The sequence below is a fragment of the Aplysia californica genome, unplaced genomic scaffold, assembly GCF_000002075.1.
Source record: "Aplysia californica isolate F4 #8 unplaced genomic scaffold, AplCal3.0 scaffold00249, whole genome shotgun sequence".
Lineage (NCBI taxonomy): Eukaryota > Metazoa > Mollusca > Gastropoda > Aplysiida > Aplysiidae > Aplysia > Aplysia californica.
The window spans coordinates 783,727-796,933 of record NW_004797519.1 but is presented as its reverse complement, the minus strand read 5'-3'; the positions used below and the strand labels follow the sequence as shown (position 1 = coordinate 796,933).

Here is a 13,207-nt window from a genome sequence, read left to right as displayed (position 1 = left end):
CTCATCTCTCTCTCTTTCCTTGTCTTTCTCCATCCTTGTCTCTTTGGCTCTCTCCTTGTCTCTCTCCATTTTTCTCTCCTTGGATTTTTCTGTGTCTCTCTCCTTATATTTCTCCTTTCCTTCCTCTTTCCCACCTGTTGGACTTCTCCTCATGACTCCCACACCATCCCTAGGAGCTTTACCATCTACCATGCCTTGTTTTCCCTCCTCTAAGACAAGCCCTTCGAACCCTTTCACATCAGCGTGTCGGGGCTCCCCTGCCTTCAACAAATGAGTGGTGGGGTACACGCTGTCCAGCTCGGATCGCGAACTGTCCAGAACGTCCGAGTCAACATCACTCTGCGTATTGGACTCCGACTCTCCCAGAGAGAAGGCAGGGGGTGGGGGCGGGGGAGGGGGGACGATGTTCAGGTTCTCTCCCAGCGGCTGGCTCCTCTCTTTCGGGGCAGAGGCCACCAAGGGACGGATCGAGCTCACCCGGGCCAGGTCCCACACACCCGTGCTGGGGGAGCCACCCGTGCCCTCTAGCGCTGTACCTTGCGATGCTCTGTCTCGCAGCGAAGTGTTCTGTGCAGGGAGGGCAGTAAGAGAATAAAAAACAACTAAGTTTTTGTAAGAGTCCTACAATACGATCATATAAGTGCCGAAGATTAGAGGTGTTACAAGAGAGTAACAAATACAAAAAAAGGAGGAGAGATCAGGACGATAGATGTTTGGTAAAAAAGAAGGAGCAAACCACACCAGAGCACCCGCCAACCACCCACAAAACAACTGTAAAGGAAAAGACTAGACTGTAAAACGCACAGACCTTGCTGTTGAGGGAGTATATGCGCTATAAATGCTATTTATTTATTATTAGATAAGTCTGATTACATATATCGGAGAACATAAATAGGACAAGTGACTAAGATAATATAAACCTCATTGTTCCACAAGGGCTATTTTAGAAATTTCACATTGGAGAACAGACTAGTTTAGTTTAATTTTAGTTTTAGTAGAGGTTTTACGGCACTCGCAACAACATAAGGTCATATGAGCGCCAGAAGATTAGAGGTGTTGCAAGAGAGTAACAAACATAAAAAAGAAGAAGGGGAGATAAGGACGATAGATGTTTGATAGGAAAGAAGAAGCAAACCACATCAGAGCACCTGCCAACCACCCACACAGAACAGACTAGATAAGACAATTGATTACACACATCAGAGAACAGACTACAAAAGACAACTGATAACATACATCAGAGAACAGACTACAAAAGACAACTGATAACATACATCAGAGAACAGACTACAAAAGACAACTGATAACATACATCAGAGAACAGACTACAAAAAAACAACTGATAACATACATCAGAGAACAGACTACAAAAGACAACTGATAACATACATCAGAGAACAGACTACAAAAGACAACTGATAACATACATCAGAGAACAGACTACAAAAAAACAACTGATAACATACATCAGAGAACAGACTACAAAAAAAAACAACTGATAACATACATCAGAGAACAGACTACAAAAGACAACTGATAACATACATCAGAGAACAGACTACAAAAAAACAACTGATAACATACATCAGAGAACAGACTACAAAAGACAACTGATAACATACATCAGAGAACAGACTACAAAAAAACAACTGATAACATACATCAGAGAACAGACTACAAAAGACAATGATAACATACATCAGAGAACAGACTACAAAAGACACCCGATAACATACAACAGAGAACAGACTAGATGAGACTACTGATTACACACATCAGAGAACAGGCTAGAAGAGACATTATTGATTAAGATAATATAAACATTGATCCACAAGGTCAATTTTGGAAATTTTACGTCAGAGAACAGACTAGATCAGACAACATATTTCATCACAATAGACTAAACAAGATGATTGACTTTGTTTTAGTTTCAGTAAGAGTTTTACGGTACTTGCACAAATTAAATAAGATAACTAACTGCATCTTATGAAGAGGCTTGATGGCATTACTCTTTACACTTGAGAACAGATTAAATAAGATGACTGATTACTCAAGAGAACAGACCCATTAAGACATCTGATTACACATAAGTTTTAGTTTTAGTAAGAGTTTTACGGCACCTGCTACAGAATATGGTCATATAAGTGCCATAGACTAAAGAGGTGTTACAAGAGAGTAACAAACACAAAAAAGAAGGGGGAGAGATCAGGATGATAGATGTTTGATAGGAAAGAAGGAGAAGAGCACACCAGAACACCCACCAACCACCCATGATTACACCTAAGAACAGACTGTGTTTGTTTGCTTGAGTAAAGAGAGGCATATCAACACAGTAATGATCTTTTTGAGCAGGGAGAAAGAAAGACTGATAGACAGAAACAACAGAGGGAAAGTGAAGAACAGTGACCTACCAGTGGCATCCACCAACCCCTCACACGAACAGATTACATGAGACAACCCATTACATCAGAGAATAGACTTCATAAATGAACAGTTGGCGTGAGACAATGGACAAACAGGAATTTTTTCATCTTACTTACAGACAGAATCACTAGCAGTTATTAGTAGAAATAAGGACTGTCAAGGGAAAAAATTTTCATTTACTCCCACACATAAATGATGTTTTAATTATAGAAACGAGTTTTACGGCACTTGCAACACAATAAGGTCATATAAGTGTGAAAGATTTAGAGGCGTTACAAGAGCGTAACAAACACAAAAAAGAAGCAGGGGAGATAAGGTCGACAGATATTTGATAGGAAAGAAGGAGCAAACCACACCAGAGCACCCTCCAACCACCCACCAACGTGACATATGAACCAAAATACAAAAAGACAAGTCACTGCCTCAGAATTACAAAGCTGTCTGCTCAGTACCTAGTTTTGTTGAGAAATTAGACCCAAATATAAATGATAACTCTCAGCTACCCAATGGTGTGCTCTGCATACAATAATCGTCCAAGAACAAACAAGAGGTTATCTGATGACTCAAGAGGTTATCTGATGTTTCAGAGGTTATCTGATGACTAAGAGGTTATCTGATGACTCAAGAGGTTATTTGATGACTAAGAGGTTATCTGATGACTAAGAGGTTATCTGATGACTAAGAGGTTATCTGATGACTCAAGAGGTCATCTGATGACTCAAGAGGTTATCTGATGACTAAGAGGTTATCTGATGACTCAAGAGGTCATCTGATGACTCAAGAGGTTATTTGATGACTCAAAAGTTATGTGATGACTCAAGAGGTTATCTGATGACTCAAGAGGTTATCTGATGACTAAGAGGTTATCTCAAAAGGTTATCTGATGACTAAGAGGTTATCTGATGACTCAAAGAGTTATCTGATGACTAAGAGGTTATCTGATGACTCAAGAGGTTACCTGATGACTCAAGAGGTTAGCTGATGACTCACCACAGCAAAACGACCGAAGCTCCCGGCTCCGGTGAGGGCAGCGTCCCTGGTGGCTGACCGCACCACTTTGACTGTGCACAAGGGTGGGGCAGATCGGAGCAAGACTCCCACCTGCTCTGGTCTCATGTCCAGCACGTTCTCTCCTGCCACCTCCAGCAGTCGGTCACCTGGACAGGCAAGAGGCAGGGAACTTTTTGTTGTAGAAAGAGTTTTCCAGCACTTGCAACACAATAATTTCATATAAGTGCAGAAGATTAGAGGTGTTACAAGAGAGTAACAAATACAAAAAAGGAGGAGGGTAGATAAAGACAATAGATGTTTGATAGAAAGAAGGAGCAAACCACACCAGAGCACCCGCCAACCACCCACGCAAGGAACTTTAATAACCTTTTGTAGGGAGGGTGTCATGAAATCTGCTAAAAGTTTGAATTTGATGCTAACGTTTGCTTGTCTGTTACTATACTGCAAGAGCGTTTCATTACCTATTGGAAATCTGAAAACTTTGGCTGGGAACCCCCTGCCCGCCCAAATTTAGATAGATGCCTCTGAGAATATGATAGTCACAAAAAAAACCCCCAAAGAATTCGTTGCAATAGCTAGACAAAAAGTAATACCCCTGACAACTGAAACCTTATTATTTTGACACACTCAGTAAACTGTTCACATAAGGTCCAAAATGTTAGTCATACACACCCACACACATATATAGATGCATAGATACACACACACAGACATACACGCACACAATCAAACGCACTTTGAGTATGAGGAGAGAGAAGCACATCGCACAATAATGGTTATTTAGAGCCAGGAAAAGTACGAGAAACAGAGAGAAAAAAGTAGAGGGAAATAAATGAAAAGGACCTTCCAATGGAGCTCTTCAACTATACGCACACATACTGACATATGAACTTAATCATATAAGTGCTGAAGATTAGAGGTGCTACAAGAGGGTAACAAATACAAAAAAGGAGGGAAGGTTGATAGATATTTGATAGGAAAACAAGAGCAAACCACACCAGAGCACCCTCCAACCACTCATCAACATGACATATGAACAAACACACAGAAAGACAAGTGACTACCTCTGAATTACAAAATTCTGTCTGCTCAGTACCCAGTTTTGAGAAATTTGACATAAAAAACGTGGAGTTTCACAACATGTCAAGCTTTTCCGAAAGCAATTCTTTGAAAATCTTGATAATGACTCTGAATGATCTTACGATTTCGATAGAGGAGACAGAAAATATGGTTTCTGAACTCACGGTCTCAGAAACTCAAAACGGCTAAAAGTATCAGACAGAACTTTGTAATTCTGAGGTAGCCAAGTGAACAGTGACCAACCTGGAGCCAGAATTCCTCCCATCTCAGCAGCACTTCCAGGCAGTATCTCTCTGATGTAGACTCCGTCCGCCGGGAAGCCTTCCTCACCGCCAGCCTACCACACGGACAAAACAGGCATTAGTTCAATGACATAACTTACTGGTATCATATGTCATTCATCTGTTGTGAAAACAAGCGCTCGTCAAAATAAAGAAATCAAAGAAAACTGTATTGTTTCCCCCTTTGGTAATTTTCATTGAATTTGTAAATTTTTGGCTCAACACCTTTCATGTCCATTTAAAAACATATTGCTGTGTGGATTTTTACCACCAAAAAAAAAAACGATTAAAGGCACAAAAAATGTAAGTTTTTACTTTCCAAGGACTCTCAAGCTTTGGAAGTCACCAAACTTGGGCATCCATTTTCTTGCTAATTTTACCTTTGAAACGAGGTGACCCCCTACCTCCTTCAAACCAAAATATCTCGACTTCTATAGAAGATAGATGGGTATTTCTTTTGGCAAAAGCAAGACAAATGAATAAGCTTTAAGATGATAAAAATACTCCATATGCCTAAATATCGACGAGCGCCTGATTTCACCCCATCGTGACACAAATAGTACGAGTTAAATACTTCTTTCAACTCTTGAGTCAGTTTGCTTGTTTGCATAAACAGAAGTGGGAGATAAAGAGTTAAGGGGCAGGCTTGAGTATAGAAGACAGCAGACAGGAGTGAATGTTTCCAGGTTACTTACGCTTGTCAGGATTCCAAGAGAATCGTCTTGTCGCTCTAAAATAACTTCATACACTACATCGGAGGCAGACAGTCGCCTGTGAGAAAGACAAAAAATGTTAGTTTGTTTTATGTTTTAATAAAAGTTTTATGGCACTTGCAACATAATTAAGTCATACAAGTGCCAGAGATTAGAGGTGTTACAAGAGAGTAACAAACAAACAAAAAAGGAGAGATAAGGACAACAGATGTTTGATAGAAAAGAAGGAGCAAAGCACACCAGAGTACCCGCCAACCACTCAAGAATTTTAGTTTACTCTGAGTAAAAGAAATCACAAGCTCAAACTACGACAAGGAAATACACACATAAATAATATATGCACAGATATATGTACACAGACACAATCATACAGACTTTGAGTTTGAGGAAAGAGAAGCACATTGAGACACAATGTAATCCGGCTATTTTCTCGCTTATTTAACCTGATATCAGGCAACCCCCACCTCCTTCAATCGCAAATATCTTGACTTCTATTCAAGATAGATGGGTTAGTTTTTTCCGCAAAATGTAAGACAAACGAACAAGCTTTGAGATGATACTAATAGCTCCATATGCCCCAAAATTGATGAATGCCCGATTCCACAGCGTCATGACACATAGAGTACACAGTACCTGGGAATTCCTACAGCTGACGGCCTCACAATAGTGGGGCTGACTGCGTTGACAATTTTCCCTGGACTTGACTTCCCCGTGCCTTCAATGGTGTTCCTGACGGCTGTTTCGAAGTCACTGTCAGAGGAGGAGTCATCCGCCTCCAGTGCTGCTATGTCTGAAGAAACAGAAGGAAACAGTTCTTTTTACTCGTTGCTACAGTTCATTTTGAGCAAAAGGAAGCACAACGACACAAGAACAGTCATTCAGTGTTCGTTTGTCTTGTTTCAGTTTCGTTTCACTAGAGGTTTTACGGTGCTCGCAACTGCATAAGGTCATATGAGCGCCAGAAGACTAGAGCTGTTACAAGAGAGTAACAAACATAAAAAAGAAGAAGGGGAGATATGGACGACAGATGTTTGATAGGAAATAAGAAGCAAACCACACCAGAGCACCTGCCAACCACCCACTTTGCTTAGTTTGTTTGAGTAAAAACCAGCAGAACATCCCATTAACGGTTATTTACATCTTAGTGTAAGCAAGAAAAGGTAGTAAGTAATAAGTTTATTCAGTGTTTAAGTTTAAGGCCATTGGCTCACATCACATCACATAAAACACTCATGGGTTAAACCGTGCATATTTCTGTCACTGGGCTGAGTCAGGCTGGAAGGAATTAGCAATTTAATTTGATGGGCAAAATTTGGACAATAAAAAAATAAAGTGAAATTCATCTTCAGTTTAATGAGAGTTACACCTCTCATATAAGGGTGAATTTATTTATTTCCACCAAAAAAGACTTATTTAATGGAAGGCTATGAGGTTGTTTTTTTACAACGCTATGACTCTTGAGTTCCAATAGAAGAAAAAGTCAGATACGGGTTTGGTCACAAAAAACAGACATGTGCATTTTCTTCAAGCGCCCCCCAAAAAAGTTCTGGTAGGCAGACAGACACAATTGCGGTGACCTGAGAATAATCACAGGAGCCCTACAGTCTTTGTATTGCTGTTGTTGTAGTTGTTACTACATCCACAGTATCCAAATTCATTTCTTTTAAGTAAAAAGAAGCACACTGAAACAATAACAGTCATTAAATGCAGGGAACCAGCAAAATAGACAAATGGAAAGAATATCGGAAAGAAATGAAGTAGGACCTACCACTGGCACCCTCCAACCACCCAAAGTGTTGGAAAAAGTCTCATGCGTTTCATGAATATAACATGACTAATGCTGTCTATTCTGAAATTTTTATAACTGATTTGGGTACATTTTTACTTTCACTCCCGCACATAAATGCACTGTTTTGCGGGTCAGACTGCAGTATTTTTTGCTGCAGATCACACATGCAGCCATTAAACTGTCGCAAATCAATTATTTTGAATTAAATGCTAAACTTAACTGCAAAACATCAAATTACAGGTTAAAACACTTGCTGTTTCACAGCCCAGGTTATTATAGTTTAACCTGACTAGTGACCAGGCTATTACAAACAGTAAATGTGTGTGTGTGTGTGTGTGTGTGTGTGTGTGTGTGTGTGTGTGATAGCTGCAGAGGGAAAGAGTAAAATAGGAAAAAGAGACTTAAAAAAGTAACCAATGTGTGGGATAGCTCACCTCCCAGGATCTGCAAGTCCTCTCGTTCCTCCGGCGTAAGACCCTCCCCACCCTCCTCCCCCCAAGACCTTGCCCTGTCCGAAGGCAGAGCCTTGGCCTCGTACAACTGGTTCTGTGTCAGTGTCTTGTGCGTCAGTGCGTCATGTGTTAGTGCGTCATGTGTCAGCGTGTCGTGCGTCAATGTGTCATGAGACAGCCTGTAGCTGAGCTCCAGGTCAGCCCGAAGGTCTTCCTCGAACCTGTCCATGTCTACAGTCAGCGGGGAGATAGTCGCAGCAGCAGGCTCCCTCTCCCCCACCAGCACGCTCTGCCTGGGTCGGGAAGACGGAGAGCTCGGACGAGTGGAGGTCGCTGCTGGACGAGACAACGTCTCCAGATCGGCAGACATGTTCAAGGTCGTGGAGATAAGTTCCGAGGTTGCTGGTGGTGGCGGGGTAGATGATGGTTCCAAAGGGAACCTTCCCCCCCTCCTCCTTATTCTCCTCTCCTCATCAGAATGGCACACATCGTCGTTGTCACTAACATTACTACTATGAAGTTGGTTATGGGGTATATTCACAACATCGTCAAATCTCAGAAACTTGCGAGCCTCGTCCAAAGCAGCGCTGCTCGGGACGTGTTGGCCCCAATATGAAGAATCGTCGCCCACTCTCTCAGCCTGACCCCTGTTCCCAACCAGATTCAAGTCACTCCGGGTGACCGCCGTCTCACCTCTGTGGGGGAAAAGGGAAATCGGCTCACCACGGTGGCCCGGGGTATTGGCGGAGGCCGCCACCACCACGTCTCTTCGCGTGGCCACCCCCTCTTCCCTCCTCTTGATGGTGGCCGGGGGCCTGATTTGCGAGACGAGCAGCGATATAGCGTCGCCGCCATCTCGGATCAGAGCCACCGCCTCGTGGTGCTGCTTGCCCTCCAGGCTGGTGCCGTTGATTCCAATCAGGCGGTCGCCCGATTTGATTCGTCCGTCGCGCTCTGCCGGGCCACCTGGCGCCACAGACTTGACAAAAATGCCCAGGTCCAGGCTGTTGGTGGCCTCTCCCCCCACGATGGTCAGACCGATGCCCTGGCTACCTTCTTTGTGCAGCACCACTTGGAACACCTGGCGGCCGATCTGAGACTCGGAACTGAGAAAACCGGGGCTCGTGTAGGGTGGGGACGATTCTGGAGACAGAAAGGAGAAAAGGTTGATTTTCATCTCGGGAACACCTGGACACAAATGAATAAAAGGATGATTTTCATGTCAGGAACACATGGACAGAAAGGAGAATAGGTTGATTTTCATCACAGGAATACGTGGGCAGAAAGAAGGAAAAGGCGAGTTTCAGCTCAGCCTTCAACAGGAATATTTGGACAGAAAGCAGAAAAGGTTTACTTTCAGCCTAGCCTTCATTAGGAACATTTGGGCATAAATGAAGAGATGATTCCTTTTGACCTAAACCTTCAATGGAAACATTCTTAAGTATTACAAAACACAGAGAGGAGAAAAAAGGACTTTCACTTTTCTGCCCTCGACAGGAACATTTGTAAGTCAAATAACCTACAGACATCACTATAACGAGCAAAAGAAATTTTCACAGCAATTATAATATTTGTAAGTAGAACAACACACAGAAAGGGAAAGAAAACAAGAAGTTGCAGAGAGACAGAGACACACAGAGAGAGAGAGAGACAGAGACACACAGAGAGAGAGAGAGAGAGAGAGAGAGTGACAGACAGACAGAGAGGGAGACAGAGAGAGAAAGAGTGACGGACAAACAGACAGAGAGAGGGAGAAAAAGAGAGAGAGAGAGAGAGAAACAGAGAAAGAGAGAGAGAGAGAGAGAGAGAGAGAGAGAGAGAGAGAGAGAGAGAGAGAGAGAGAGAGAGAGAGAGAGAGCAAGCAGTAGAACAAAAGAGACTGCAGATGAACAAAGAGAGACAGCAGCTGTACAGAAAAAAAATTTGTACAAAAAGAGACTAGATGTACCGAAAATGACAGAAGTTGTACAGAAAGAGACAGATGCAGTACCTACAGAGACCGAAGACAGAAGATATGCAGAAAGAGACAGAAGTTATTACAGAAAGAGACAAAAGACAGAAATTGTACACACGGAGACAAAAGACAGAAATTGTACAGAGATAAACTGCACTTAAAGAGATAAAAGACAGAAAGTGTACAGAGATAAACTGCACTTAAAGAGATAAAAGACAGAAATTGTACAGAGATAAACTGCACTTAAAGAGATAAAAGACAGAAATTGTACATAAAAAGATTAAAGACAGAAATTGTACATAAAGAGATAAAAGACAGAAATTGTACATAAAGAGATTAAAGACATTGTACATAAAGAGATTATAGACAGAAATTGTACTTAAAGAGATAATACACAAGGAAACAGAAGACAAAAGTTGTACACAAGGAAACAGTTTTAGTTTTAGTTTAGGTAGAGGTTTTACGGCACTCGCAACTGCATAAGGTCATATGAGCGCCAGAAGATTAGAGCTGTTACAAGAGAGTAACAAACATAAAAATGAAGAAGGGGAGATAAGGACGACAGATGTCTGATAGAAAAGAAGAAGCATACCACACCACAGCACCCGCCAACCACCCACACACAAGGAAACAGAAGACAAAAAAAAAGAAAGACAGAAGTTGTACACAAGGAGACAGAAGACAAAAGTTGTACAGGAAAAGACAGTAGTTGTAACAGAATTAGAAGACAGAGGTCGTTCCGAAAGAGATGAAAGACAAGTCATTCTGAAAGAGACAAAGGTCGTCCCGAAAGAGACAGGAATTATACAGAAACAGACAGAGGTGGTACAGAAAGAGACAGAAGTTGTAACTGACATCTTCTGTTTTTTGTTTGTTATTTGTTTATTTGTAGAGGTTTTTCGGCGCTCGCAACTGCATAAGGTCATTTGAGCGCAAACGGGTGGATGTCAACAGAGAAATCCAAACAGGGAATCGGACTTACTGTGCTCACCTCTCTAGCTTCAACAGCACAAAGTCTGCTTCGACTATCAAGGCACCCCAGAAATAGCGGGTCACAAGAGTGTGACAAACATACAAAAGAAGTAGAGGAAAATGACGATAGCAAGGATTAGGAAAGAAAAAGCAGCAGTTCCCTGTTGTAGTTCAGGCACAATTATGAGCATGACATTGTTGGATCAGCCCATTTACATTTCTACTGTGCATTAGAATGAGAAATGTCCCCCCTTTGGGAATGGTCTAAAGACACTTCAGTCAGTGGCACCGCCCCAGGGGTACATCTTCTGTGTTTTGCTTACCTTCATGTTCTGTCTTTTCACTGGCTAGTGCAGAATCCAGACTTGACCATCTGGAACTCGTTCCTTAGGGGAAAAAAAAAGAGAACAGTCACAGCCCAATCTTTCTTTGTTTTAGTAAGCGTTATATGGCACTTGCAACATAATTCGGTTATATTTTATATAGGTGCTGAAGATTAGAGGTGTTACAAGAGAGTAACAAACACAAAAAAGGAGGGCAGATAAGGATGATAGATATTTGATAGTAAAGAAGGAGCAAACCACACTTCAAAATCAGTCTTGATCATTTTTCCAGGTTGCGAATCAAATTGTTCCTTGTCGTCACATGAGAGCAGCCTACAAGTCACAAGGTCAGTGTTCATGCACGCAGAGTGCAGTAATAGATGGTGTCGATTTGGAGTGGCTGATGTAAACCCATCAGGATTTCCCATGTCTTTTTTTATTTTTTATTTTATTTTAGTAAAGGGTTCTAAGGCACTCGCAACTGCATAAGGTCATATGAGCACCAAGGGGTGGGTGTCAACAGAGAAGTCCTTACAGGAAATCAGACTTACTCTGCTCACCTGCTCTCTAGCTTCAACAGAACAAAGTCTGCTTCGACTATCAAGGCACCCCGGAAATAGCAGGTCACAAGAGAGTGACAAACATACAAAAGAAGTAGAGGAAAATGACAATAGTAAGGATTAGGAAAGAAAAAGCAGCAGTTCCCTGTTGCAGATCAGGCACAGTTATGAGCATGACATGATGAATCAGCCCATTTACAATTCTACTGTGCTTGAACGAGAAATGTCCCCCCTTTGGATGTCCCCCCTTTGGGAATGGCCTAAAGACACTACAGTCAGTGGCACCGCCCAAGGGGGTATTCCCATGTCTGCGGGATTCAAGAACCTCTTATCACAACAACTGCCATAAGCAGCAGTCAGCACTTGAAGCAACTATTGAGTGCCCTGAACAGAAAGTTGTGAGAGATATGACCTAGCTCTGCATGGTCACCAAAGGTCAAAGTTTTCTGTTTTCACTTATGGTTCAAATTTGATTCAACATGGGAGGGGTCTGTTCATAGTGTGCTCTAAAGCCGCCATTATCTATTATTTTATTTATTATTTAATATTAATTATTGACCTGACCCGACCCAATCTGATCCTGCTCATGGGAACGTCGTACTTGTAGCAGTTTCTTTACCCAGACATCTCAGAAACAATGCAAGAGCAGAGAGAGGCAAGATGCTCAATGGCAACACACTGATGATCTAACATGCACTGATGAAAGGTTGCAGAACAAAAATTGAACACTCTTGAGACAGAGCATGCACTTATAACAAACAGAAATACGATTTCTTCTTCATCCTCTGATTAAAAATGATTTTCATAATCGCCGTGCAAACATATTACTTGCGTCCTTATCAGCCTTTCTTTTTTGGTTTCAGCCTGTTCGATTTCGTCAGTTTGGTAAGGGTTTAACGGTGCTCACAACGGTAAGGGTTTAACGGTGCTCACAACAACTGCATAAGGTTATAAGAGCGTGTGGCTGTTTGTTTGAAGCGGAGTGGAGCACATTCACACAACAACAGTTATGTGAAGGGGAAAAGTAAAACAGTAGACCGACAGAAATAACAAAGGGATAGAAAAAACGAAAGACCAATCAGCAGCACCCTCCAACCACCCATGGCCCTTGTTAGCTCATAGAAAATATAAGCAATACTCAAAAGCTTTTGACTATTGTTTGATTTTTCTATGAGCTAATAAGACTTAAAACATTATACATGGCCTGGCATCTCATCTTTCGTTATACAAGCCAAAAAAACTGTATGAACGGAGTAATCTCCCCTTTTTGTTCTTTTCATTAAGTCTGCTTAACTCAAAAACTGCATAACTGCCACAACATAATCAAATTCTCGTGTCACCTAAAATTTGTTTTATCAGGGTTTTATTGCATAAAAATACATACATACACACACGAGCGTGCGCAAACACACACACAGATTTGACATAGACACAACCACAAATACCTAGTAACATCCCAGCTGCTGTTACTATGTGTCTGTGCACACACACACACACACACACATACAAACCACAACAACACACACACAAACAAATACACACACATACCCACAGTACGACACAGACACAACCACAGATACCTAGTAACATGCGCAGCTGCTGTTACTATGTGTCTGTGCACACACACACACACACACATACACACACA

General features: G+C 41.8%; 1 protein-coding gene across 1 annotated transcript in view; it reads right to left on the bottom strand.

Moving 5' to 3' along the window:
* LOC101862044 (tyrosine-protein phosphatase non-receptor type 13) overlaps positions 1 to 13,207 on the bottom strand; it is a gene marked incomplete at its 3' end in the record, with an annotated part of 44,141 nt that continues 30,934 nt past the window's right edge. Inside the window, 7 exon segments of the mRNA XM_035970301.1 lie at positions 1 to 567; positions 3,415 to 3,581; positions 4,759 to 4,852; positions 5,492 to 5,567; positions 6,143 to 6,299; positions 7,733 to 8,893; positions 11,000 to 11,062. Of these exon segments, the coding sequence (XP_035826194.1) occupies positions 1 to 567; positions 3,415 to 3,581; positions 4,759 to 4,852; positions 5,492 to 5,567; positions 6,143 to 6,299; positions 7,733 to 8,893; positions 11,000 to 11,062 (2,285 nt within the window).